Source organism: Miniopterus natalensis, chromosome 1, assembly GCF_054644295.1.
Source record: "Miniopterus natalensis isolate mMinNat1 chromosome 1, mMinNat1.hap1, whole genome shotgun sequence".
In the NCBI taxonomy this organism is placed as follows: domain Eukaryota; kingdom Metazoa; phylum Chordata; class Mammalia; order Chiroptera; family Miniopteridae; genus Miniopterus; species Miniopterus natalensis.
In genome coordinates this window covers 64,847,806-64,873,536 of record NC_142081.1, presented here as the reverse complement: position 1 = coordinate 64,873,536, position 25,731 = coordinate 64,847,806, and the positions used below count along the sequence as shown (strand labels likewise).

General features: G+C 41.9%; 1 protein-coding gene across 2 annotated transcripts in view; it reads left to right on the top strand.

Moving 5' to 3' along the window:
* The window catches only part of FMN1 (formin 1), a 341,600-nt gene that overhangs the window by 210,936 nt on the left and 104,933 nt on the right, over positions 1-25,731 (top strand). For both annotated transcript variants that reach the window (XM_087822443.1, XM_087822447.1), the window contains 6 exons: positions 5,737-5,798; positions 7,726-7,814; positions 15,019-15,148; positions 16,589-16,735; positions 17,839-17,898; positions 22,918-23,038. In XM_087822443.1, the coding sequence (XP_087678569.1) occupies positions 5,737-5,798; positions 7,726-7,814; positions 15,019-15,148; positions 16,589-16,735; positions 17,839-17,898; positions 22,918-23,038 (609 nt within the window). The remainder of the gene's footprint in view (positions 1-5,736; positions 5,799-7,725; positions 7,815-15,018; positions 15,149-16,588; positions 16,736-17,838; positions 17,899-22,917; positions 23,039-25,731) is intronic.

Below are 25,731 nucleotides of genomic sequence, written 5' to 3'. Positions count from 1 at the left end.
TGTTGGGGTCTCCCCTTTGTGGATTTGACATTTCACCTTTCTGACACCATCTGCAGGAGTGTGGGTATAATGAGCCCTCTGCAGATGGGAACCAAAGCTAGAATTACTTGGCATTACTGTATCGGGGCTTTGAGGCGCGCTGTAGAATTGTGTGCGCTGGTATTTGCTTATCCAGCTTATAAGATAAAAGGTGTGTATGGGTGTGTGGGTGTGAGTCTGTGTGTGAGAGGGGGCAGGCAGAGCAAGAGGCGCAGAGTGGGTTTTTAAAGTATTAAATGGAGGGAGCTACCTGATCCTAGGTAACTCTGAAAATATTTTTAATCAATGATTGATTTCTTTCTATGTTATAATCATCAGTTAACTAATTAAATGGGTTCATATAATGCTTATAAGTTTGACAGTGAATGCCTCCAAGTGTCAGTTCTCTAATACACTGCCTAGAATTTGGGGAATAGAATGGTCAGGTATTGATTCTGGCCTTATGCAGGAATTTAAACTGTTTTGGTGAGTAGAAGGCAGAATTATATACATGCAAGACAGCTCTCCTAGGAGAACTAGACTTAAGCTTTTTTTCTTTTTTTTTTTAGATTTATGGCCAATAACCTAACCTCCCCTGGCCACTCTGTAGGATAGAAAGAATAGAAATAATTTAATTTCCTTACACTCATGTGCTCAACCAGATGATCTCTTCCTAGTGCTCCTTCCACTTCTGAGTTTTATTTTACTTTTACTTTTAAGGTCCTTACTTGGAAGACGGGAAACCTCAGTGGAATACATGGCACTGGCCCTAAATTAATCTATCATCTACTTCTTCCTTCACCAGTCATTTCCTCTCTCTCATTCCTTCCCCAGGACCCAGGAGGAAGATCAGCTGGCAAGTCCAGCTCTTAGGCTCCTCTGCCTATTTCTGTGGGTGGCCCAAAGCTCTTCTCTCAAATCTAGGCATAAAACCTCCGAGTGGTTTGCGCTCCAGTTTCCTCGGTCCCAGAGCTAGTTAGTGATGCCACTCTGAATGCTCCCTAATGTCTTTCTCCTCTGTTCCGTTCTTTCTGTCCACAGTGCTCAGGTTTTTGCTACCTTGATCCACTGGAAGAGGTTCTATACCTGTTGTTCCAAATTTTGATGTGTCCTAAGTAACATAACTCTATCCAGTTTATTCCCCCACTTGTAACTGCTCAGTGCTTCCCTACAGTATTTCAAGTGCTATGCAGGCTCTTTATCCCACAAGATCTTGCTCCAAATTATGTTGGAGTCTTACCTCCTGCTTTTGGCTGCACGTCCCATCAGCCTACCTACATCTGCTTTTCCACTGGAAATGTCTCACATCCTTGCAATTGATGTTCACTGGCACTTGTTGTAAACTTACAAATTGTCATTGCTTAGAATGAATTTGGCTGAATTAAGAGTAGTTAAGTGTCTGGCTCGAAGCAATCTAACAGTTGGATTTTTTTACTGGTTATCTTTTATCCTAAGGTGATACTGCTATTTTTAAAAGTTTTTAAAGGTTAAGAATGAAGGGAACCTGGCTGGTGTGGCTCAGTGGTTGAGCATTGACCTCTGACGCAGGAGATCGAGGTTCAATTCCCGGGCTGCGGGCTCGATCCCCAATAAGGGGTGTGCAGGAGACAGCCAATCAATCACTTTCTCATCATTGATGTTTCTCTCTCTCTCTCTCCCCCTCCCTTCCTCTCTCTGAAATCAATAAAGATATATTAAAAAAAAAAAAAGAATGAGGGGAAAGATATTTTTCTTAAAAATGAGAAAATTTACTTGTTACACTTAATGATTTTTTGGTATGGAATATTTTGGGCAAGCAGCACCTATACTGGGTAGAGGCATAATTATGCAACTCTACTGACTAAACCTTGATTTTTTTTAACAGGGACAAAAGGGGGTGGGCAAAAAATCTTAATTCAGATATACACCATTACTATTTCATCTGTCAGAATATTATCCCTTTTTAACATACTATGTTTTCTTTTTCAAGACCCCATGCTCTGTCAAGAAACTTTGACACCTAACTAAGGACTCACTCTGTGGGATTCCTGTAGCCTCTATCCCATCCACAAATGTTTATTTTATTCCTATTACACACCCCAGGTACTCTGCTGGGAGCCGAGGTTATCAAAATGCATAGAAGTCTCCCTGATTACAGGGGTTTATTATCATAATACAGGTTCTTAAAACAGAGTACAATGCCAGGAAAGAGGGAAAGAGTGAGGACTTAATGACTGCAAGGTCAAGGGAGTCCTTCCAGGAGGATGAGTATGAGAAGGGCGGAGGCCATGGCATGTCCGGGAACGGGGAGCTGCCCGGTCTGGCCGGAGCGCAGGGGGCACGGGAGAAATGGGAGTGGAGGAGATGAGCCTGGATGAGCAGCTTGGGGCCAGGAAGAGGGTGGGCTTGAAAATCAGGCCAAGGAGTTTGGACTTCATCCAATATGTAAAGGAAAGACATTTGAGGTATTTTAAACATCAAGGTAAAATTTTGAGACCCGTGTTTTCAAAAAATAACTTTGGTGGTATGATGAAGGGTGTATTGGTAGGAAAGATGGAAATTAGAGATAATTAGGTTAACATTCTGAATGGACCCAAAGGCATCTTGTATTTCCCTTTGGACATTTGATACAGTACTTTATGTAGAGTTATCTGTCCATATACCTTTCCTATTAATAATGCTTCCTGCCCAGCCGGGCGTGGCTCAGCGGTTGAGCATCGACCTAGGATCCAGGTGATCGGGGTTTGATTCCCAGTCAGGGTACATGCCCGGGTTGCGGGCTCAATCCCCAGTTGGGGGTGTGCAGGAGGCGGCCGATCAATGACTCTCTCATCACTGATGTTTCTATCTCTCTCTCCCCACTTTCCTCTCTCTGAAATCAATAAAATATATATTAAAATAATAATAATAGTGCTTCCTAAAGTTGAGCCTCCTCTCTTAAACACTCAAGAATTCTGGAAGGTTTCATTTTATAGCACTAACTACTCAGTAGTTACAGTCTTCTCTCTCTAATCTTTTCCAGATGTTAGAGCAGATAAGGCATTAACAAACATTAAAACACATTAACAATGTACATATTTAAACTTGTAATAGAGTTCATAGGTGCCATTTTGAGTTTATACCATGCTCTATGTACTATGCCAGGCATACACATTACCTCCCTTAATATTTTCAGTAAGTGGTATTACACCTGTTTTATGGATATGCTGAGGCTCAGGCAATTTAACCTGCCAGGATGACAGTGAAGATGTCTTGACCCCTCCGTGATAGCCACCTTGGTCTATTTTCTGTACCTTGAGCTTGTTTCTTGATCAGAAAAAGAAACTTCCTTTTGCAGTTACCTCTCCCTGGAATGCTCTCCTCCCAGACGTTCACAGAACTAACCTCTTCAGTGTTTAGCTAAGATTTGACCTCATCACGGAAGCCTTCAATGATCATTCTATCTAATGCCGCTCATTTCTCTATGTTTCCTTCATAGTGTATCACTGTCTGAAATGCTTTACTTGTTTTTTCCTTTCCCCTAAGCTAGAGTATAAATTTCATGAGACCAAATGCTTTGAATATCTTACACACTTTTGATATATATAATCACAGCATTTCAGAACAGTTTCTAGAACTTAATATAAATTCAACAAATGTTGACTCAAGGGATGGGTGACTGAGCGATCAAATGTCTCCAGAGCCCATGCTGCTGCTGGCCGGTGCTCCCGAGATGCTTTTTCCGCTCCCCAGCACACTGGAGGGGCACTGGCTGCCCATATAACCCATCCGATTGTGTATCCAGGACCCAGACTGATGAACTTTTAAAACCAAATATTTATAGGAAAAGAAACCCACAGATCATTCTCTTTCTCATTAGTTAAGGTTTCTCAATTATATCTAAGCTTTATAGTTCATACGTAGTATCTACTATGTATGATTAAAGTGAACATTTCTGATAAATTATTTAGAATTTCACCTTTTATCATTGCATTTCTTTTTTTCTTTTTTTTAATATATCTTTATTGATTTCAGAGAGAGGAAAGGAGAGGGAGAGAGAGAGATAGAAACATCAATGATGAGTCATTGATCGGCTGCCTCCTGCACGCCCCCAACTGGGGATCAAGCCCGCCACCCGGGCATGTGACCTGACCGGGAATCGAACCCCAATTGCCTGGAGCCTAGGTCAACGCTCAACTGCTGAGCCATGCCTGGCCGGGCTATCATTGCATTTCTGTTGACTGATTTTTGTAGGAGAATATTGGGATTTACATAAAATAGACATTATTCCTGATCAGTTTGTTTTTTAAAGCAGCAGACATGATAAAGTACCTGGCCTACTAGTAAATCAGTGAATTCATATTATCTCCATGTACAAAATAACAGTCCTGGGAAGGTAAATTCTTTCATTGCTTTTTCCTCCCCTCAAACCACATTTTTCTTTTGTGGTTTCAGATTGGCTTTTTCAGAAGGGTAATTTTTCTTTTGTCTTGGTGGAATCAGAGATGACTGACTTCTTCACCAGCAGGCTAACCTCTTCTTTTCTCACTACCCCATGTACCTAGGAATAGCTTGCTGATTAACTCCTAAGTTAAAGAAGGTGGTCTGTGAAGGAATTTTAAGTACATTTCTTGGTGTTCTGTGAAGTTACATGATCTTAGCTGAGTTAATTAACTTTGTTAAAATTGTATGAAGGGGTTCATATGATTCTAAACTACAGAAGAAGCAAAACATTTTGCAAGCAGCCTGCCCTTTACCTTGATCCCTACCTTTTCTGAAAACCATGGTGTAATGCCAGTGAACAGAATAATGGTTGACGAGCAGCATTTTAAGGCATTCTAAATATCACTGGTTGGTTTAATAAAATTAATTAGCCTGCCACAGAGAAAATTTACTAGCGTGCTGGTTAATTTCACAATGTAAAGTCAGAGAAGGGAGGTGGGGTTGAGGGAACAAACCTTATTAGTTTTGAATAATTATTTAAAGATGTGGAGCAGCCTATTTCAAACACTTTGATTGCCAAATCCATTAAGGCTTTAAATTCAATGTTTGTATCCTGGTATATAAGGGAAGGACTCTCTAGATGAAATCATAAGCATGTTAGTTAATACCTCAGTGACTTCTTTAAGGTACAGAACAACAAGTAGAATCCTAATAAAATCATGGGAACGAGAATTTGCCTTAAGACTGACTCTTGGGAGGTTTCCATAATCTTAATTTGCCATTGATGCAATTATTGCCTTTTCTTGTCTTTTTAATCCAAACAAGATGTTTGCAGTGGCCATGGAAAGGTGCCTGAAATCACATGCCTGAATTCATTTAATTTGCCAACATTGTCCTTTTTCTCTATTTCTTCCTGGTAATGGGCAAGAGTAAGTTCTGGTGCATTAGGTACTAAATCTCTTCAATTACCAGCCGAGGAGAAAGATTTAAAATTCTGCTTCAAACCTGCAAACTGATTTAGTTTTAAAGCACATAGACTTCTTCCGTGGAGCCTAAATTAAACTGCAGAAAGGACACTGAGCTTGAGGAACTGAGCCAGCGGGGGCCAAGGCTCAGGCCAGCAACAGCAACCAACCATTTTGGTTTCCTTCACTGGGGCCACTAGAGCCCAGGAAAGGGACAGAGACACCCTAAAAGATACAACTTGTGTGAGAAAGTGCAATATTACATTGCTTGGGAGCTAGATGTGGAATAAATGTGGGAGGAGTCTAATCAAAGCTGTTATTTTTCTCTCTCTCTTTTTTGGTTGTCCTGTAGCCATTTTCAACGTGGATGACTCTGTGGTTGATCTGGAGACCCTGGCGGCCTTATATGAAAATGTGAGTATCGAAGATACACAGAGCCAGAGTTTCCAGATTTCCATGTCTTTACTAACTAAAAAAAAAAATATTAAGGTCTAAAAAAATGATTACATGTGACTCCTTTCTCCTGAAAAATCGCCAAGCCATTCATTCATGTTCTTTGGCAGTAAGGATTGTGATATAGCATGGATGAGATCAAGGCACAGACATGCAAGCTCAAATAAGAGCAGACATGAGAAAGGCACGAGGTTCCTCGTGCCCTTTGTGCTATCTGAGTTAGATCTCCTTGCACACCAGCAAGGGAGAGTGGCTCAAGGTGGAGATCACTTCTCTGCCGTGGATCTCAGCCTGTAGCTCGCCATCAGAGTCAGTGAAGGTAAACTACTGACTCAGTGTTGGTGTACACCAGTGTCTTCATCTAAGGAATGGAAATGCTAATAAACCAGCTTGGACAATTACTTTTAGTATACATTAGCTGATGGTGTTGAATGTGGGAGAGGCAAGGGATGGCCGGTGTATGTTCTGGATTTAGAGTCAACAGGTCCAGCTCTATCATTGACTGCTGAGCAACTTTGGGCCAGTTAAACTCCTTAAGCCTGCCTGCTTATCAGCACAATAGGAATTCTAATGGGCTCTACCTGATTTTTTATAAGTATTAAAAGATAATTCAATATATGTAGCAGTAGTAGTGTATTTTGAAAATAAACAGCACTGTACACATATATGGTCTTTAAATTAGGGTTATATGTGGAAATAATGAGCACAGTTTCAGACGCATTTTTACATTCTTTACATCTATATATTAGGAGTTGTCTAGTTCTATTGGGTGGGAACTTCTCACGTTTCCATCAGTAAGGCTTTCATTAATAGACAAGAAGGTGCACAAATACCAGGCCATCGGGAGCTGAACTGCATTTGTTGAGCACCTGCAGGGCTGTGTGGTATCGTGGGAGAAGGAGATTCTGAGCCAGGCCCTCTGCCAGGTACTTGGTGGCCTCGGTGGAATCATCTGTGTAATGAAGATGCAATAATTGATATTGAAGGACTTTGTAAGAGGCAAGGTGCCCCCTGGATGCTTCTTGTTATTATCATGGGCTCAGGACTGTGTGCACAGCCAGTACTTGTTAGCTCACAGTAGAGGTAAGCTGCATACAACTGAAATCCTTGAATAAGTTGAGAAAGTATGCGACTAAGTGCCCAAATAAGCAGTACAGACAAGGAATGCCTACAAAATTTAGAAAAAGAAAAGATGGTGACTAGAAATAAACAAGTCAGGAGCCTACATAAGCTAGGAGGGCTGTTGAGGGCTCAGGAAGCAAATGCTAAGGACAACTTGACCCATATCTGCTTACGGGCAAATAGAGGATTCAAAGGTAGCCATGTCCTGGCTTCTTGTCTAGCTAATGTCACTTGTGGCTGTTTGTATTAGCTAGGAATTCTCAAACATCAGCAATGCACCAGAATCACTTGTGGGGCTTGCTAGGTCCCACCTCTGGGGTTTCTTAAGTCTGAGGGAGGGCCAAAATTTTGCATTTCTAACTAGTGACAGGTGATACTGATGCTGCTAGTCCAGAGACACACTTTGAAGCACATTCCTTTAGACCAGCGATTTGCAACCAGTGTGCCACAGCACCCTGGTGTGCTGCAAGAATTCTTAAAACACGCAACATCTCACTATTTAGTCAGGGGCACTGACCTCTTTCCCCTTAGATTGTCAAATAAAAAAATGACAACAGCCAACACAATAGCCATCCAGTGTAAATGAATCAATATTATACCTATTTTTTTTTGTCAGATAGGCAAAAAATACATTTTTTGGTGTGCCACAGATTTTTAGTAATTCATTTAATGTGTGCCATGAGATAAAAAGGTTGAAAATCACTTCTTTAGACAGATTCTCATTGCTCATTGTTTTGTGTTTTGTTTTGATTCGTTTTGAACACAGAGAGCCCAAGAAGATGAATTGGTTAAAATAAGAAAGTATTATGAGACATCCAAAGAAGAAGAATTGAAACTGCTGGATAAACCTGAGCAGTAAGGATGCTTGAACCCATTTCTGTTGTGCCACAAGTACAGCCTCTATCTCTTTGCCTCCCAGCTCTGAACAATCACCTCTAAATTGTGCAGTGAGCTAAGTCTCAGCCCCACCATTGCTCTGACCTATTGCGTGTAGCAGAATGACATGACTGCTGGGAAAAGCAGCTGGGAGATTTGTGCTTCTGGATAGAATATTTCTCAACTGCCTCTCCCCATCCCTCCTGACTCCCCTTTTTTTGTTCTAGCAACTTATTAGTTCCTCCTAGACTAAACATTCTGCCCAACTGAGGAAGGAAGAAATCATTGCTTTGTTTAAGGTTCTGCTGATGCAGTTAAAAAGATATGTCAGAGCACAGCACTGAAATTGATTCTAAGTGTCATATCCGGTAAATGTAGCCTAAATGTGCTAGCTTTTCCCCAGATTTCGCCACCTGCTCTTCCCAATTTAGATGTGACATTTTCATCTTCTCTTGGTGTGTGCTCTTCTCTCCATTCGCTATCAAGAGTTGTTTGCTCTATACTTTGGGGTATTGGTCCACACCCTTTGAAAACCTGGAACTCCAATGTGTAACTGAGTGACTCTTGTCCTTGGCTGGATTCTTAGGGTTTGCAAACCACAGATTAGCTTCTGGGGCTCTGCAGTCCCTAGGCCTCACTCAGGACTCATGGCCCAGGACTCTGAGAATGTGGAATGGGTCCAGAGCAGACAAAGGGCTCCTTTGCCTATTGCTGTCTTGAGTGCTTCATGTCCAATTCAGGCCACCCCTCTCAGCCTTGACTTGAGGCAAGGGTAGGAAAGAGAAAGCTGAGTGATCAGTCAGGGTAACAAGTCAGCCCTAGAGACTTTTGAGGTTCTGTGGCTTGTACAGAAAGCTTCCTGCCTTGCCCTTGGGTCCTCTAGAATGCACCTCTCCCCTTGGGATGCCCAGGCATTCCAGTCCAGAAAAAAATCTCTAAATGGCTGAGTGGGAGATCTCTCGGTTTACTCACTAACAAACCTTCATGATAATTTTGGAAACCTTAGGTGAATTGTTCTCACATGCAGCATAGGTTAGGACCCCCTGCCCCCCTTAGTTAGTGCATGAAGCCTAGGAATACTGTGAATCAATGCAAATTCTCTTCCACCAGCTTAAGCCATCCTCATACCAACCCCCATCCCGATGGATTCTGTGGTCCACCCCCAAGGCATGTTTCCCAATACAATAAATTCCTACTAACGAGCTAATCACTGAAAAGTTAAGTGACTAATAATGGAATATTTGGACACTGACAAAGCCATTGGGGAGTATTTGAAGACTGTCTTAGTCAGCTTGGGCTGCTATTACAAAATACCCTAAACCGGTTGACTGATCAACAATAGGAATTTATTTCTCACAGTTCTAGAGGCTGGAAGTCTAAGATCAGGGTGCCAGGATGGTCGGGTTCTGGTGAGAGCTCTCTTCTAGGTTGCAGACTGCTGACTTCTCTTTGTGTCCTCACATGGCTGAAAGTAAAGAGAGGAAGCAAGCTCTGTGTGTCTCTGGGCACTAACCCCACCGTGATGGTTCCACCCTTGTGACCTACCTCCTAATACCATCACATTGGGGTTAGGATTTCAACATGTGAATTGGGGGCAGAGGCACAAACATTTAGTCCTTAAAAGGCACAATAGGGCATATCAAGCATTTGGGTAGTGTCAACTATGCCACTTGAGCAATGACACTCTAAGCCTATCACTGGCAAACTTTTCCTGTAGAGGACCAGATGGTAGGTATTTTAGGCTTTATGGACCATACAGTCTGTTAGAACTACTTAAGTCTGCTGTTGTAGTGCAAAAGCAACCACAGATAATACATAAACAAATGGGTGTGACTGTGTCCCAGTAAAGTTTTATTTATGGGCACTGAAATTCGAAGTTCATTTTACATGTCATGAAATGTTATCCTTCTACTGATGTTTTTCACCTATTTAACAATGTTAAAACCATTCTCAGTTGATGGGCCATACAAAACAGGTGTGGGCTGAATCTGGCCTGTGGGCGACAATTTGCAACACCTGCTCTAAGCTATGGGCATGGCCAAGCCGGTGAAATGAAATGAACAGTGGGTTTCTGCTACTGTAAGTGTTCCTCTTTTCCTTTTGTGTTAATGCCATTCTAGCATTAGTTTTCAAGGTTAATTGTCAGGACACAGAATAATGGTGGCAGGTAATTAACATGTAATTTATTTTTTTTGAGGTTTTCTTATCGACTGTTATAGAGGAAGGGAGAGAGAGAGAAGCGTTGATGTGAGGGACACATAGATTGTCTGCCTCCTGCATACCTCCATTGGGGATTCCCTGGCATGTGCCCTGACCTGGAATTGAACCAGCGACCCCTCAGTTCCTGGAAGGATGCCCAACCAACTGAGCCACACCAGCCAGGGCTACATATAACTTATTATTCCTGCTTTCTCCACTGATGATCTGGATAGAAGCCCATTTTTAAAGTTTTTAAATAGTCATTGTAACAGTTTCCTGTAACATGCTAAGTTGTGACTGAGTGAAGAGGCCTGTGTGTTGCCCTGGTGAGGTGATGTGCCTGGGCTCAGTTGCTGGAGGGGGAGATACAGAGAGATGGGGACTTCGGGCCCAAGTGAATTTCACCTTTGCTTTCAATCTCCTGCACAGTACATTTATTTAGTCTATGCGAGAGTCTGATTTTCTGGCAACTTATTTGCCATTAGCTCCAAGTTAGTTGACTATACGCATGTTTTATATACTGGAAAATATGAAGTCTCAGCATTACAATTTCCTCAAAAGCCTGTGGTGCCAGTCCTATAAATCATAGCATGGAGAGGCTGGCCTCATCACTCACCTCATCAGCTTTTTCACACCCCAGTGCCAGGTTTAGAAAGCCGTTTCCCATAAAGATGTCATCCGCCTGGGACCAGGCTGTCTGGGAACCAGTCCCTTTAGAGATGGCCCTAGACTCTTTGCACTCCGCCTTGGTATAGTGGTGAAGTGAGGCTCTGTTGGGTTTGATTAGGTCTGACACAAGCTTTTTATGGCCTAGAGTGAGGACACCATATACAGGTTATTGGGATGCTCCACTAGGGCCCACAGCTGCCTTGGGGCTTCCATGAGGAAGACACATTGACTTCTGAGACAGGCTCTGTGGGTGTAGTCCTCTATGGAAGAACACAGGTTACCACGTGAAATGATATTGTGTGCACAGCCCCTGTGTGCGCACACACCTACGATAGTACCATTTGAAGGGTTAGGGCATGATAAACCAAATGTGAGTCCCTTAAAACCAGTGGGCCACATTGTGTCGTTCCACCTGTCAGCTGAGTTCCACTGTGGATGAGTAACCCACACAATGTGAGGTGTGGCACTTCCCTCCTATATACAGGCTGAACTGTAGCCCTTCCTGGGAAAATAAACCTTCTGGGGGAAAGAAAAGAAAGATCCCTACTTTGTGGCTTCTTTGGGGGGTATTTAGTCCTATCTGTTACTGGCTCTAGGTTATAAAGTTAGACTAGTCCAAAGGAAATCAATCTATAAATATTCTTAAGTACCAAGGCCCAAAGTCCAAAACCAAGGGTTCTTTTGGGTGGCAAATAAAACACAGTTGGAGGATGAGAGACTTGTCAGACACTTGCTTCATAGCCTTTAAGGTTGCCTGTTTCTGATATTTTCCCAGATAAATGGGAAAGGAGTCTGATACTCTGCCTAAAGGCTTTGCGTGCCTATTTTTGGACATAATGTGACTTAAACTCTTTTTTTAGAAAATATTTTTATTGCTTTTTTTAGAAAGAGAGGAAGGGGGGAGGGGGAGAGAGAAACATCAATGTGAGAAAAAAACATCAGTCAGCTGCCTCCTGCATGCCCCCTACCCAGGGATCAAGCCTGCAACCCGGGCGTGTGCCTTTACTGGGAATTGAACCGGCAACCTTTTTGTTGAACTGGACAACACCCAACCAACTGAGCCACACCAGCCAGGACTAAAATCATTTCCCCCCCCCAGATTTGCTTCTCCATTATATCTTCACATTCCACCAGGTGTCCAAGTCAAAAAGCTACAAGTCCTTCTGGTTGCTACTCAGAATCCTTTGAGCTTGGTCAGCTGCTCTGGTTCCTGCTGCCTTCCTAGCTTCCCCAGCTGTTTGCCCTCTCTGTTCACACTGCAGCCTCTTACCACCCCTCTTAGAATATTGCAACTGCGGTTGTAGAGGTCTCCCAGCCTGAAATCTGCTGTCACCTCCAATCAATCAGCCAAGCCACAGCCATGGTGATTTTCTAAAGCAAAAAGTGGAAGGGATCACGCCTCTGTTTGAAGCCCTTCATTCATTTAGAAAAAGTATGAACTCTTTATACCAGGCCCTATTTTAGCATCTGACTCTTAACTTACCTCTCCTGCAAATATCATTCAAGCCCTCTAGGCCCGCCTGGCAGTTTCTCACGTGTGTCCTGCACAGCACCAGAGAGCTGCAGGAAGCCTTGGCTGACATGATTCCTCCAGGGCTCTGACTTCGTGCCCTGCCTGCGGCTTCCGCAGCTCCTGTTATAGGCCCCATCACTGATAGCACTTGCCACACTCCACGGTAATGTTGATTTATTTCTCAGGTTATCGAGAAGGAGCTGTGTATAAGTGAAATTCTGTCCTCGGGTCTTAGCATGGTGCCTGACACACTGTAAATGCTTTTTACATGACTGAGGACTGACCAAAATCAGTTCTGGTGACTGAAGTTCTGGTATCAGTTTTCCCTAACACATTCTCTATAGTTCCATCCAAAAGTAATGTAAAATTCCTGAGCCTCCCTTCCCCCTCCAACTGTGGATATGTTTCAGACCCTTCTCCATGCACAGGACACTGGCCCTAGGGTTCTGTCAGCCTCCCTACTGCAGGCCCTGAGCCCAGGGAGCCTTGATCCCAGAGAGCCCTGCAGCTCTGTTTTGCTCTTTCCTGGGTAACATAAGTTGGTGAGCCTATGGACCTGTCTCCTCGTACTGATCTAGAACCTCCTGCTTTGAGACTCATCATAAGTGATTGTTAATCCAGCAGTTCCTCCTTTCCATCTGTGTCCTTGCTGAGTTGAGGTGTGAGTCATATATTCTCTCACAGCCTCTGTAAATGCTTCACTCTGTGTTCATTTACTCTAGGAAGTGTGTATATTCTGGGGACCTGGGTCCTTTGGGGAATAGAGTCTCATGGTCACATTTGGAAGAGAAGAAATGCGAAGCGCTCCCCTTAAGGTAGCTTTCAGCAGTGTCTGAGTAAACAAACTCCCGGAGACTCACCACAGGACCAAATGCCCCCATCCCACAGGCTTTTGACTGCTCATATTTGCGAAAACTGGTGATACCCCTGATTCCAGTCATAAATGAACCAATGGTTTAATACTAATTTTATGAAGAAACAATTTACGTAAAAATGTAATGTTTTCGTCTTGTCCTAATTCAGAATTCCTATGGGTTTCCACTTTTATATCCCATTACATGGTTTTCATAATAATCTGTTACAGAACTTTAAAACAAAGGTGTGGTTTCTTTATGGGTATTCTTGCTTCATCTCAGTGTCATTAAAAAAAAAAAAAAATAGAAGAGCCCTGACCGGCATGGTTCAGTTGGTTGAGTGTCATCCCACGCACTGAGGGGTCACCATCTGATTCCTGGTCAGGGCACATGCTGGGGTTGCGGGCTCAGTCCCTGGCGGGGGGTGGAGGGAGTAGCCTATTGATGTCTCACCCTTGCATGGTGATGTTTCCATCTCTCTCTAAAAATAAAAAATATTTTTTTAAAAAAGAAGAGTTGGCTTAGAAGATTAAGGGAGGAAATCCACTCAAGAAAATAATTTTTAAAAAATAAAAAAGAAGATATCACCTGGTTGTGGGATACGTAAGAAAAACAGCTGGTAATTAGAATCTTAACACCCAGAGCTCCCTAAAATAAAGTAAAAGAGGCACAGAGTATCAGCTAAGGGAATTTCTTTGGTGTGGAAAGGAGGAGGTCTAGCTTTGCTCCTGTGTAAAAGCATTCTTGGGGAGAAATTGCAAAATGTCAAAGCAATGATGTTATGAGTTGACCGAGACTTTCAGAAATATCAGGTAATAATCATTTCAACCCCAAAATGAATTTAATTGCTGTTAGTGGATTCTCTCCTTTTCTGAATTCATGTCCAACTCTTTCCACCCGTTTTAGTTTTATACCCCGTCCTCGGCTGGTTGGCCTGGAGAGTATGCAGCTCTTCCAACATAATTTTGCAAAAGGCACCAGTGCCCAACTACTCAGACAGTGAGCTTTTGTGTGTAGTTAGTACTCACCTTTAGCTTTTAAGATCTGTCTTGCCATAGTTTTTAAGAAGCTTTAGATTATGTCCACTTAATGAGTGCCTGCTTTGTTCCAAGCATTGAGCTCTGTTTATATAGGTAAGTTAATGTGGAAAAGTAAACAAATATCGGTAGAATAGGGACATTATTGACTATTATCTAATTCATTGAGCAAAAAGTAGTAGTAATCTCACTTCAGTAAGAAACTTTTTAATCACTTTCCACAGACATTTACCTTCAGTCCTCACTTTAATCAGCCTGTATAAACATATCCTTAGAGAATGATGCATTGTAAAGGGGGGGTATATTGTGTATTCTTATGCACTAAAGATCAACACTTCCCATTTGGGTTTAGTCTCTTAATTGGGTAGCAGGAGATAGATAACTTGCGGTTCAGTGTAATTGCATTAACTTTCTGTTCCTAAAGTGATTTATATACCATGCATTTATTTGCCATCATAGAAACCCATAAAAAAAGTGGCTTTGTTGCCTGGCCAGTATGGCTCAGCAGTTGAGCATCAACCTGTGATCCAGGAGATCAGGGTTCCATTCCTGATTAGGACACATTCCCGGGTTTCGGGCTCAATCCCCAGTCGGGGGGTGCAGGAGGCAGCCGATCAATGACTCTCTCATCATTGATGTTTCTATCTCTCTCTCTCCCTCTCCCTTCCTGTCTCTGAAATCAATAAAGATATATTTGAAAAATAAATAAATAGAAATTTAAAAGTGGCTTTGTTGTCAACAGTAGGACACATCCCCTTGGAGTTGCGTAAGTCAGCCTGATACCTTTTATAATTGTTAAATTGACATTGTCAAATAAGGAATGCTCTCATGGCAGATCCTTTTCAGCTGTCATTTTTACTTTCCTTGTGATTTTCATATGAAGCTCGATGATTCCTTCTCACTTTTCACAGATTTTTACACGAGTTAGCCCAGATCCCTAATTTTGCTGAACGTGCCCAGTGCATCATCTTCAGATCTGTCTTTTCTGAAGGCATCACCTCCTTGCATCGAAAGGTAGAGATCATCACACGAGCTTCTAAGGTAGGTTTGCTGTCTGATTTAAAAAGACAACTTTGCCCTGAGTAGGGGTAAAGGAGGCAGTTGGGAGGGGGAGAGAGCAACTAGAGTCCCTTTGCCAAAACCTTTTGGATTTAAGAGTGTACGTTTTTCTAAGTATAGCAGTGATGATTGTCCTGCCTAAGTGTGAGTATGTGTGTGCATGCAGATGAGGTGGGGGAAGAGGGAGAGAAAAAAGGAGAGAAGGGAAAATATGACATTTTCACAGATTTCTTCTGAAATATGCCAAATGCCTTCCAATGCACATACTGGCCATTTAAATCCAACCCAAGTAGCGTAGTTTGTTTTTCACTCGACTGTCTGGATTGCAAGAGAGGTTTTGCTTCAGATCCATGAATCTGATTATCTGAAATGTGCTCCATAGTGAAATAAAAAGATGGTAGAGATTTGATAAAGGAAATAAATGATTATGATAATGAATGACAAGCAAATAAACTTTTGTTGGCTTCACCATGTTGGTATTCATTGTCAAGTTAAATTCTAGCTCTTGGCTTTTTCTCACAATGACCCTTGTCCTTAAGAACGCGCTCCACAAATACTGTAGGATTTATTTGCTTATCTGAAGGATGGTTTTTTCCCCTTCTAAAATATAAAAGGCTTCAATAAGGAAAGCATAGATATTACCAAAGTATAATTTAATGTACCCTCTTATAGTGCCCTAAAAGCCAGGAGCAGAAGTCAGCCTTGAGCTGCATTTGGCTTTCTTTACCCTCAAATAAAATAAAATAAAGCCAACTAAGACTATGGAAAAAAGGGTCAGTATCCATTTGAAAGTTTGCACTTAAAGTGGAAAAAAAAAAAAAAAAAAAGAGAGAGAGGAAAAACAAATGCAATGGGGAGCTGAAGAAAACCCTAAGCAGCTTGAAATTATAAAAGTCAATAGACATATCAGCAAACAATACACGTAGTCTCCGGCCTTGAACCACATGATTGTAGCTCACCTCTGGGGATTAGACTTACAACTAAGGAAGAATAGACTTGCTGTTATAACTACCCTAAACTTAACTGTACTCTTCGCACAGATAATAGTCCAAAAACAGATTCTCAAATGATATTAAACCCCTTTCTACCTACAAGTCATCAAATGTGAAGCCTAAGTATAACAACTCTCTTTTTTCAATTTATAAATACTTTCAAATAAGTATTTACAAAATAAAACTGGCCCAAATGGAAATATAAATACTAATATTAACCCTCAACGTTAAAACCTGCACCATTTGTAATTCATTAAAAGGACAGAAAATGATGACTCTTAATGTATTTTTAAAAGACACTTATGGCTTAAAGTGCATCTCCCATTTTGTAACATGCCACCAGTCTGTTGGGTTCTCAATAAATATTTTTTGAATGAACGTAGGTATATTAGGAGTTCAGCTGCATGATAATTGGTGTTTTCCATCACAGGGCTTACTGCACATGAAGAGTGTGAAGGATATTTTAGCTCTCATTCTGGCTTTTGGGAATTACATGAATGGAGGAAATAGGACTCGGGGACAAGCAGATGGATACAGCTTAGAAATTCTGCCCAAACTCAAGGACGTCAAAAGTCGGGTATTTCTTTGTTTTGTAATGAATGTCTGTGAACTGCCATTATCTTTCTTCTGCCCCTTTAATTTAAAAACTGCAAAAGTATTTCTGATTGCTCCATTTATCTCTGTCCTCTCCCTAACAATATATTTTCTTTTGCTTTCTTTTGACTTTTGAATAAAGATAGGTTGTCTATGTTTGATCTTATTTTGATGACAAAATCCCCAGTCTTCCTTTGCTCTAAAATACACAGTTAGATGCTGAACTGTAGTCAGAGAATAAAACAGATAGCATCTGATACTAGCCACAGCGCAAGCCTCGAATTTATTGCTGGCCGCTTGTAACCTCCTCATTCCTGCGAGTGGAGCGATGTTGAGTCACCAGTGCAGCCGAGCCTTTGGATTACCCTTTTGCCCACAACAATTGGGCCGGACAGCTACTGTCAAACTCCTTGAGCCTGATTATCATTTGGCTCCACACCCCTGCAGAGCCACCTCTTCAGAAACAGCCAGCCATACCTAGGCGACCTGTGGGGGGCAGCGGGAGTGGAGGGAGGGGAAGCGCAGGGGCAAATTAGAATTAGACCCATGTGACCAAGGCTCAAAGGCTGCCTTGTGGGAGGGCCTGCTCACTCCTGGCCTCCCAGGGTCATAAAGTGGCAGGCATTCCTTTTAAGCTGTCCCAATTGTTTTTCACACCATTAAGAACACACATCTTTTGAAAGGTGGGAAGGGAGGGATGGTTTTCTGTTCTAGTCCCTGGTTCCCTTTAGCACTCCCCTGCCCCCTCCTGTCTTGGCTTTATGCCAGAAAATATAGAGACAGCGTTTTGTTTATCTTGTTTGTTTTGTTTGTTTGTTTTAGCCATGACCTCAGAGGTTTTTATGAGTTATTTGGTTGTGTCTTTTTTTTTTTTACCCCACAAAGAGCAGTGTAGTGTCATTTCTTTGTATAAATGCCATTAAAAAAAATGGATGGGGTAAGGAGGAGAGAGGGAAATCTTGCCAGCCTCAGATAGAACCAGGACCAGGTAGCACAAATTAAAAGTATTAGGGTCACAAACTGAGATCTTGGCTCTCAGCTCTGTAATACTGCAGATTTTCATTTCGGCTTCTCTTTTAAACCTAGGATAATGGGATTAATCTGGTGGACTATGTTGTGAAATACTACCTGCGTTACTACGATCAGGTAAGAAATGTCCTTATGTGGAAAACTACACTAATGGGGTTTCAGCTCTTACACATTGTTGGCATTCAGAAATTGGATGATGGATGGATGGATGGATGGATGGGTTTCAAGTCCAACATAGAATCTGAGAGCTAGCCAGCCTCCTTGGTTTACAGATGGAAACACTGAAGCCAAGAGAGTTTAGTTGACTCTTGTGAAGAGAAGCATTATTCAGTGGTACAAACTTACTGACTCTCAATCCACTGTATGACACAGCTACAGAGAGATCCCAGTTATCTTGGTGCCTCCTGACCAAATTGTCAGGGCCTTTGTGAAGTCTATATCCATTCATAACTGGTTATATTTGAAACTGGATTCTGGGATGCAGACCAAAATTTAGGAAATTAATCTTCAGTAATGTCCCATACATTATCAGTAATGTTCATCTGCAAACAAGTTGAAGATGTGGAATCTGAAATCCCTTCTTTTTTCTTAAATTACATTTAGAAATAAAATTAGAAATAAAATTTTCTGTGAGAATCTACCTGAGCACAATTTTCTGTATTTTATTCCTTCTCATTAAATTGAGAACAGGAGTCCTAGCTTTGAGAAGAAAGAGGTACTGTTGTAAGCTGTTGGGAAATCTAGCAATCAATATGAATGGAAAAAGTCTCAGGAAAATGTTGTCAGGACTCCTGCTTAACTATCCATGTAAAGCAGAGTTTTCCCTAGGTACTGAGGGAAGAAAAGGAAAATGCCAGAGCCTTATTTTTAAAAGGCCTACAATTTCATCCAAAAGACAAGCTAAGCACCGATGAGGTTTATAGTTATCTCTCCCACCCTCCTGGTGGTTTTATCTACCTGTTCTCAATATATCTACAACCAGGATTCTCATCCCACCTCACCTCTCAACTTTTCCCGTTTGTATTAAGGATATTATAAATGTTTGGTCATTTAGACATGAAATTGTGCTTCTCTTTGATTGATCTCTGTCCTTCAATTCAAATTGTTTCTCATGTTTTTCCCTGTTTTTATCCCAACTGACCCTAGCTCACTCAGGCTTTAAGGTAACTCACCTAGGGAATTTTGGTTGCTTCCCAGCTGGCCTCCCCGCCTCTAGTTACTCCTGTTCTAGTTCATCCCACAGCCTGTGGCCTGATTACATTTTATAGTTCTGATCATTTTACATCACGTTTTTACTCAAAAACTAAAGGGTTCCCCCTTTTCAAGTAAATTAAGACTCTATCCAATTTAATTCCAGTTTTTTACAACCAAACTTTTATTACTTTCCCTCTACGAACATTCTGTGATTCAACTCAAGACTTGATATTTTCCAAACACACCCTGTGCTTTCTTACTGATGTATTTTTACATCTGATGTTCTCCCTAATTGGAACTGTCTTTGTCACTAGCCTTTTTATAAAACTTCTCTTTTTCCTTATGACTATCTTTTAAAATAATAAAGTAAAAGACCTTTGGGGGAAAAGCTTCGACTAACTTAACCAAATTTTTTATACCCCGCCCCCCCCCCACACACACGTATGTAATGAGTTCTTCAGAATCAACAAGAAAAAGTCAACTTGTTCCTTCTCATTTAAAAAAAAAAAAGTGTCAGAACAGACTGCAGGTAACTACAGAAGACATATAGAAGATATAAATTGCCAACTATATGTATAGAATTAGCAATCTACACTGATCCAACCTTTCTCAGGCCTGTCTTATATGGTTGACTGAGTTCTTCTCTGTTTAAGATCTGTGGGTCTAATGAGACCCTTATCTAGTTTGCCCTGGATTCACCAAACTATATGTTATGTGCTTGTCAAGCTGTTTGCCCAGGGAGCTGTGCCTGCTTACAGGGGACACTGTTTTCTAATTCAAATGTGCTGTATGGGCTAGTGAGGCTTTGGCCTTTCCGCATCTAAAGCCCTAGAAATATGTGTAACATTATACATATGTATATAACATTATACATATTTCTAGGGGTCCTAAGGAAAAAATAAGGACGTGTATACTATTTTATTTGAAGTAATTTATAATAGCAAAATATCGCATAATTTTTGGTAGGTGTCCAAAGGTAGAAACTAAGGTCAAATAAATTATGCTAGAGTCATAAAGTGGAGTAATACACTGCCGTGGAAAGTGTCTAAGAGAGCGTTTAGTGGCATTGAAGAATATTCTTGATCTGCTTTTAAATAACAAATGTTTAGAATAATATATAGTATAATCTAAAATATGTAAATATAAATACACACAAACACACAGAAACACCTGGAAGGATATATATTAAAATGTTTGGTTATTTCTGGGTAGTAGGATTATAAGAGATTTTTACTTTCTTCTTTCTTTTAATCACTAAACATAACGAACATGTGTCACTTTTGTAAAAGGGAAAAAAAAGATATAATAAAAATAGTGCAATCTCACATGACTCTTCTTCCATGAAGGCTTTGCTCAGTTCCTTGTCTCTTACCCCTTCGAAGCCTGGGATCACTTCGATTGAATGACCCTCTTAAAATATGTTTCTGCCTTATCTGTAGATATCAATGAGCGATTACCTATCGTCCTGGCATTGTTCCTGAGGTCCAGAGCTCACTGTTACCTCTTTCTTAGTGCCTGTAATGTAGGTGCCTGATAAACACTTGCTGAGTTGCATATACTGCAGATTTCGACAAGAATATAATAAGAGGCATCTGTAAAGAAGTAGGTAAGAGGAGGTGAAAGCTATTTTCTGGTACAGTGAGGAGGTCTATTGAGCTTCAGGCAATATGTACATACCCCAGGTTCTGGCAGCAGGTACCGGTGTGGCAAAAGCACCTTGAGAGGTGATGTCTAATCCAAGGTGGGCCTGAGCAGATTCTCCTCGTGGGGTCTGCCCCGGCCAAGTCCGATGCGCTGTCGGGAAGGCTGAGGTTTGCCTGTGATACACGGCTCGTTGAAGGGAGCCGACCTCAGTGGAATCAGCTTCTCAGAGGAAAGTCTTACCGTAAGAATAGTTTCAAACTTGGAACGGCCCCGTTTCGGAAAAATAAGTCAACATTCGTGTGGTCCTCTCCTAGTTTTCACTGTACAAAATGCGTTTCACTCAACAAGAGCGTAGAATTATGTGATTTATTAAATGATCCCCTCCTTCTAGGAGCATAAGTGATGATTTCTGTGGTTAGTAGTGATGAGCAATTAGCTGAAGAAAGGTGACTTCTGTTCCAGGCTTTCTTCCACACACGCCAGGTTTTGGGTCCAAGTCTAGGTCTGTGAAGTTTAAAGAAACCCATCTAGAGCCATGTCTTTTGAACTCTAATTGAGCAAATTTCACAAGAGCTACTACAAGGCTGATTGGCTCAGTAGCATTTTCTCTTTTTCTAGATTAAAAAAAGAAAAATGAAGCCAGACTGAGTTTGATAAAAAGTTTTGGAAAATAGAAAGAGATATTATTCATGAGTTCTTCCAGTGTAGATCACCATGCAGTTTTGTGGCAAGCATCTCAGATATCGTTCCATCTTGGCACTCAGACTAGATACTGCTTCCACGGTTTTTAAAGTAGTAAAATAAGTATAGGAAGATGAAAAAAAAAGTACATTGATCACATAAAATGTTGTCCTGATCAGATGAGGAGAACCCCCTTCTCCTAGCATCCCAAGGAAAGCTAAAGGTTTTAAAGGAAGAGGAAGGGTCTGGGGAATCCCTTAAGCCATGAGATAATATGAAGGTGAGTTAGACTTCTGCTAAAGGTACAGATTTCCCAGGACAGTGTTGTGTAACCTCTCTGTGATGTTTCCAAACAAAGTTTATTGACAGGCCAGAGATTATATTCTGTACTGAGACCAAGACACAGTTCCTGCCTTCCTGTCTAGTAGGGAAGGTGTACAAACTAACATGGCAATTTGTAAACTGATGTTATTAAGTGCTGTGATAACAGTTATTATGAAGGGCTCTTGGAAACAACCAAGAGTCAGTTGCTGGGACTTAGAGGGAACCTTTGAGGAAGTGATGTCTGTTTTGAGACTTGAAGGGCGAGTGCGAACAAGAGGTGTGAGGACATTCTGGGGAAGGGTTGGAAAGGGACAGTTTCCTGTAAAAGTTTTACAGAAGCCTAGAGGCAAGAGGCTGTGGCCTGTTCTCTTATTTTATGAAAGTTTGGGGAAGGGAGGTAGAGATAGGGGGACGGTAGAAATAAGGCTGGAGATGTAGACTGAGGCCAGATCGTAAAGTGCCTTGTAAAGCAGTTTTAGAGTCTGGAACTAGTCCTAATGGCAGTAGGAGAGATGGAATGTGAAGGAAAGCTGGCAAAGTAGCCTATGTGGGAAGACCTGAAGATTGTCTGAGATGAGCAAGATACAAAGCCTACATTAAACAACTCAGGAAGAAGCCAGAGAGACTGGAAAAGAAATGAGAGGCTCAGCTAATCCTTCAGTGTGCCTGATGAAGGTTTTGTCCCCCAAAATGTTTCTCAGCTCAGGCAATCTATGAGGTATAGTTTTTGTGACACTTGTCAAAAACTATATCAAATGGAGCCAAACAACAGTTGGAAAATTTTTACAAATATGTGAAGAATTCAGTCACATGCGCGCGCACAGACATGCACACACACACTTTAAGGTGCAGAGGAAGGTAGGTAAAGGTGTAAGGGAGGGTGATTGTTTCTTCCATTGCAGTGCCGCCTGATCCAGCAAGGATGAGTTATCTAATTGCTACCATGTGCAACTCAAACAGGGACTTTCAATTTAAGTGCTTTCGTGTGTTCCTCCTATGCCCTTTTCCATGGCCATAGCGTGTCCAAGATCAGGACATACCTGACAATTTTCTCTTTGATTCATGAGGCACGATGGAACCTAGCCTGTGCCGTAGCCAATCTAAATGCCAGTGTGACCGAAAAGAAATTGTGAAAGACACGAAAGCACTTCAAAGTAACCCATCCAAACTTAGGAGCAGCAGAGGAGCATGGCTACGATGTTTATTCCAACATTCAAGAAAAGATGCTTTGGAATTTCAACTGAAAGTGACCATTGGGAAGTGTAATGTACTTTTCTTTACCATACTTTTTAGGAAGCAGGAACAGAAAAGAGCGTTTTCCCCCTGCCGGAACCACAAGATTTCTTTCTGGCTTCCCAAGTCAAGTTTGAAGACCTCATCAAAGACTTGAGAAAACTGAAGAGGCAACTGGAAGGTAACAGGAACTGTTCTGTTGTTATGATAATAGTTAAGATTTTTTAAAAGTGATTTAAAAGGATTATTTGTGTGTGGCTCGTGGAATGGACTGGTGCAGAGTTCAGCCATGGTATTCTGCAGCCCTCACGAAACATTCCATCTCTGGGTACCTTTTGGAGGCACTGGGTTTACATACACCTCTTTTACTACTGTTAATTGGTACTTGCTGTATCTACATCTTATTTTACCTACATTTTCCAACATATAATAGATATAATTTTTATCATAATAATAGCACCAACCCTTTCTTGAATGCTTACTATTGTCTCATGTAATTCTTATAACCATCCTAATAAGCGGGAACTAGATGAACTCTCTTTTACAGATAAGAAAAATGAAGCTTGGAGAAGTTACGTTCACACAGCCAGTGCGAAACATTTACTGAGCTCTGATCGGGTCTATCTGATTGAAACTCATGCATTTTCTAAACAGCTTTACTATGCTGCCTTTCTCTTCTCCTACCCCCCCTCGACACACACCCCCCCCTACCCCCGATACCCACACACCAACACACCTATACACACACACACGCGCATGCACGCATGTTCCTATATATCTGGTTTATATATATGAGTCTAATAATGATGGCAAGCCCCATAGTATTCTATTTTAGTTTAATTTACATTTTTAATTATCCAAAACAAAATGCTGAAAGCCCCTTTGGGTTTTTTTCAAAGGTGAAAATATGCCTCTCTTGGGCAGGAATTTTCCTTTGGCATTTCTAGAATCCTGTGTTTTCACTGTGGAGACATGTCCTTGTCCAAGAATATAAATACTTGCGCTGGAGCCTGTGTAACTCCAATTGAAGAGCTCTGCAGAGGATTTAGGGAGCGTGTTAATGTGGAAATGGGGCCCAGAGCGCCAAAAGGAGAGCTTGAGGAAATGAAGAGCTTAAACCAGGAATATTTTTACACTAAGACATAAAATAAACATTCAAAAAATGTTTATTGTGAAAGAGTGCTCAGAAACCCAAGTCTTAGACAGAGGACAGCTTGGAGCTGGAAGGGAAGTGGGAAAGATCTGCTCCTAGTGGCAGGGAAAGCCATTTGTTTTCACTTTGGGCATAAAACTTGCTTAAATAAGGATAGTGGTTACAAGTGAGTATTTTTACCTTGTAAATTATTTTTAAAGGAACGTGTGGATTTTTCCCCCTCCTGTTGAAGTGGTTGAAAACGTGCATTCAACCCAGTGAATGCTTTGCTCAGGAATGTGATATGTGGACTTGTGGCTGCCCTTTTCCCCTTCCTAAAAAAAACACACAAAAACACAAAAGACAGCTTTACCCTTGTCGAACATGCGGAGCTCGATTCTTACTGGAATAAAGAAAGCGGAGCGAGCCATCGGGCAGCAGCCTTCTCTGTCCCTCCAGCGGGGAATCGGGGCCGAGGCTGCAGGTGAGCAGCGGCAGCCAGGCCTGTGCTTGCTCGCTCCGTGGCCGTCCCCAAATGCCCGTCCCCTCATCCCATGGCCCCTTTAGCACCCTGGGCCTTTGAACAGAAACCTGGACTGAGTGTGATCGTTGGGCTTCTCAGGTCTTCCTTCCCGGGCCTGCCCCTTTCAGGCGTCCTGGCTCGGCCGCCTCCCCTTGACGCTCTGTGTGTTTGATGACAAATAACAAAGGGGTGAGAAGAGTGAATGAAGAACACCACGGACAGGCAGGGTTCCCCCAAAGCTCCCCACTTTGGGGTGTCTGATTTTTCTCTGGGGAAATCCCAGCTGTCATTCCAGATCCCTCAGTACTCCACTGACACTTTTCTCAGTCAATTTTAAAGAAATACCGAACTTCTGAAGCCAGGGGAGCTGCCTTCTGCAGGCAGGCAGAGCACGGCCTGTTAGTTTTCTGCTTTGCATCGGGCCCCACCAAGGGACCTGAAGCACCGCAAAGGCGACTAAGGGGACTGGGACCCCCCCCCCCCCCCCCCCCCCCCGCACACATTGAATATTTAAACAAAAACGCCCTGCTAATCTTTAGGGATGCCAGTGTTTTTAACACATGAAAGGTACCTAGTAAATATTTAAAGAAAATGCAGCCCGTTGGTTCTCTAATGAATTTCTTTTTCTTCTCAATACCATCTGGCAAGATGGCCAGAGTCCTGGCGGCCCGTTTCATCTCGGGGTCCCGTTCAGCTTTCACCTCCCTTTCCGTAAGGCCCGGGTGTGAGCCTAGATTGAATGTTTAATTGAAGAGGGCATAATTTTCACACATACAGCAAAGATTGGATGAGGCTTTGAGGTTTATTGTGGCCATTAAAATGTCGTGGCTGCTGGCAAAGCCCCAGAAAATGTCTAAAGCTAAACCAGATGTGATTAGCAAATTTCAAGAAGTCTCAGGCCCCCTGTTCTCCCAGCAGCCAAGGCCCGTTGGAAGGGTTTGTTTTGAGTAGCACGAACCACACCTTAACGATAGCATGTGAATTAAACTATGACTGCTGGCCGAGCAGATGTCACGGATAGAAGCAGAGGTCGTCAATAAGCATCTTTCCTAGAGACAAGAACTTCGAGCGGCACGTTTATGTAGGCAAACACAGGCAAGGAATTGATGATAATAGGATCAGCTTCAATTTATTGCACTTATCTGATAACAATATATTATTATTATCTGTCAGGTGCTTTTCATATATCATTTCTTTTAATCCTCACAATGACTCTATG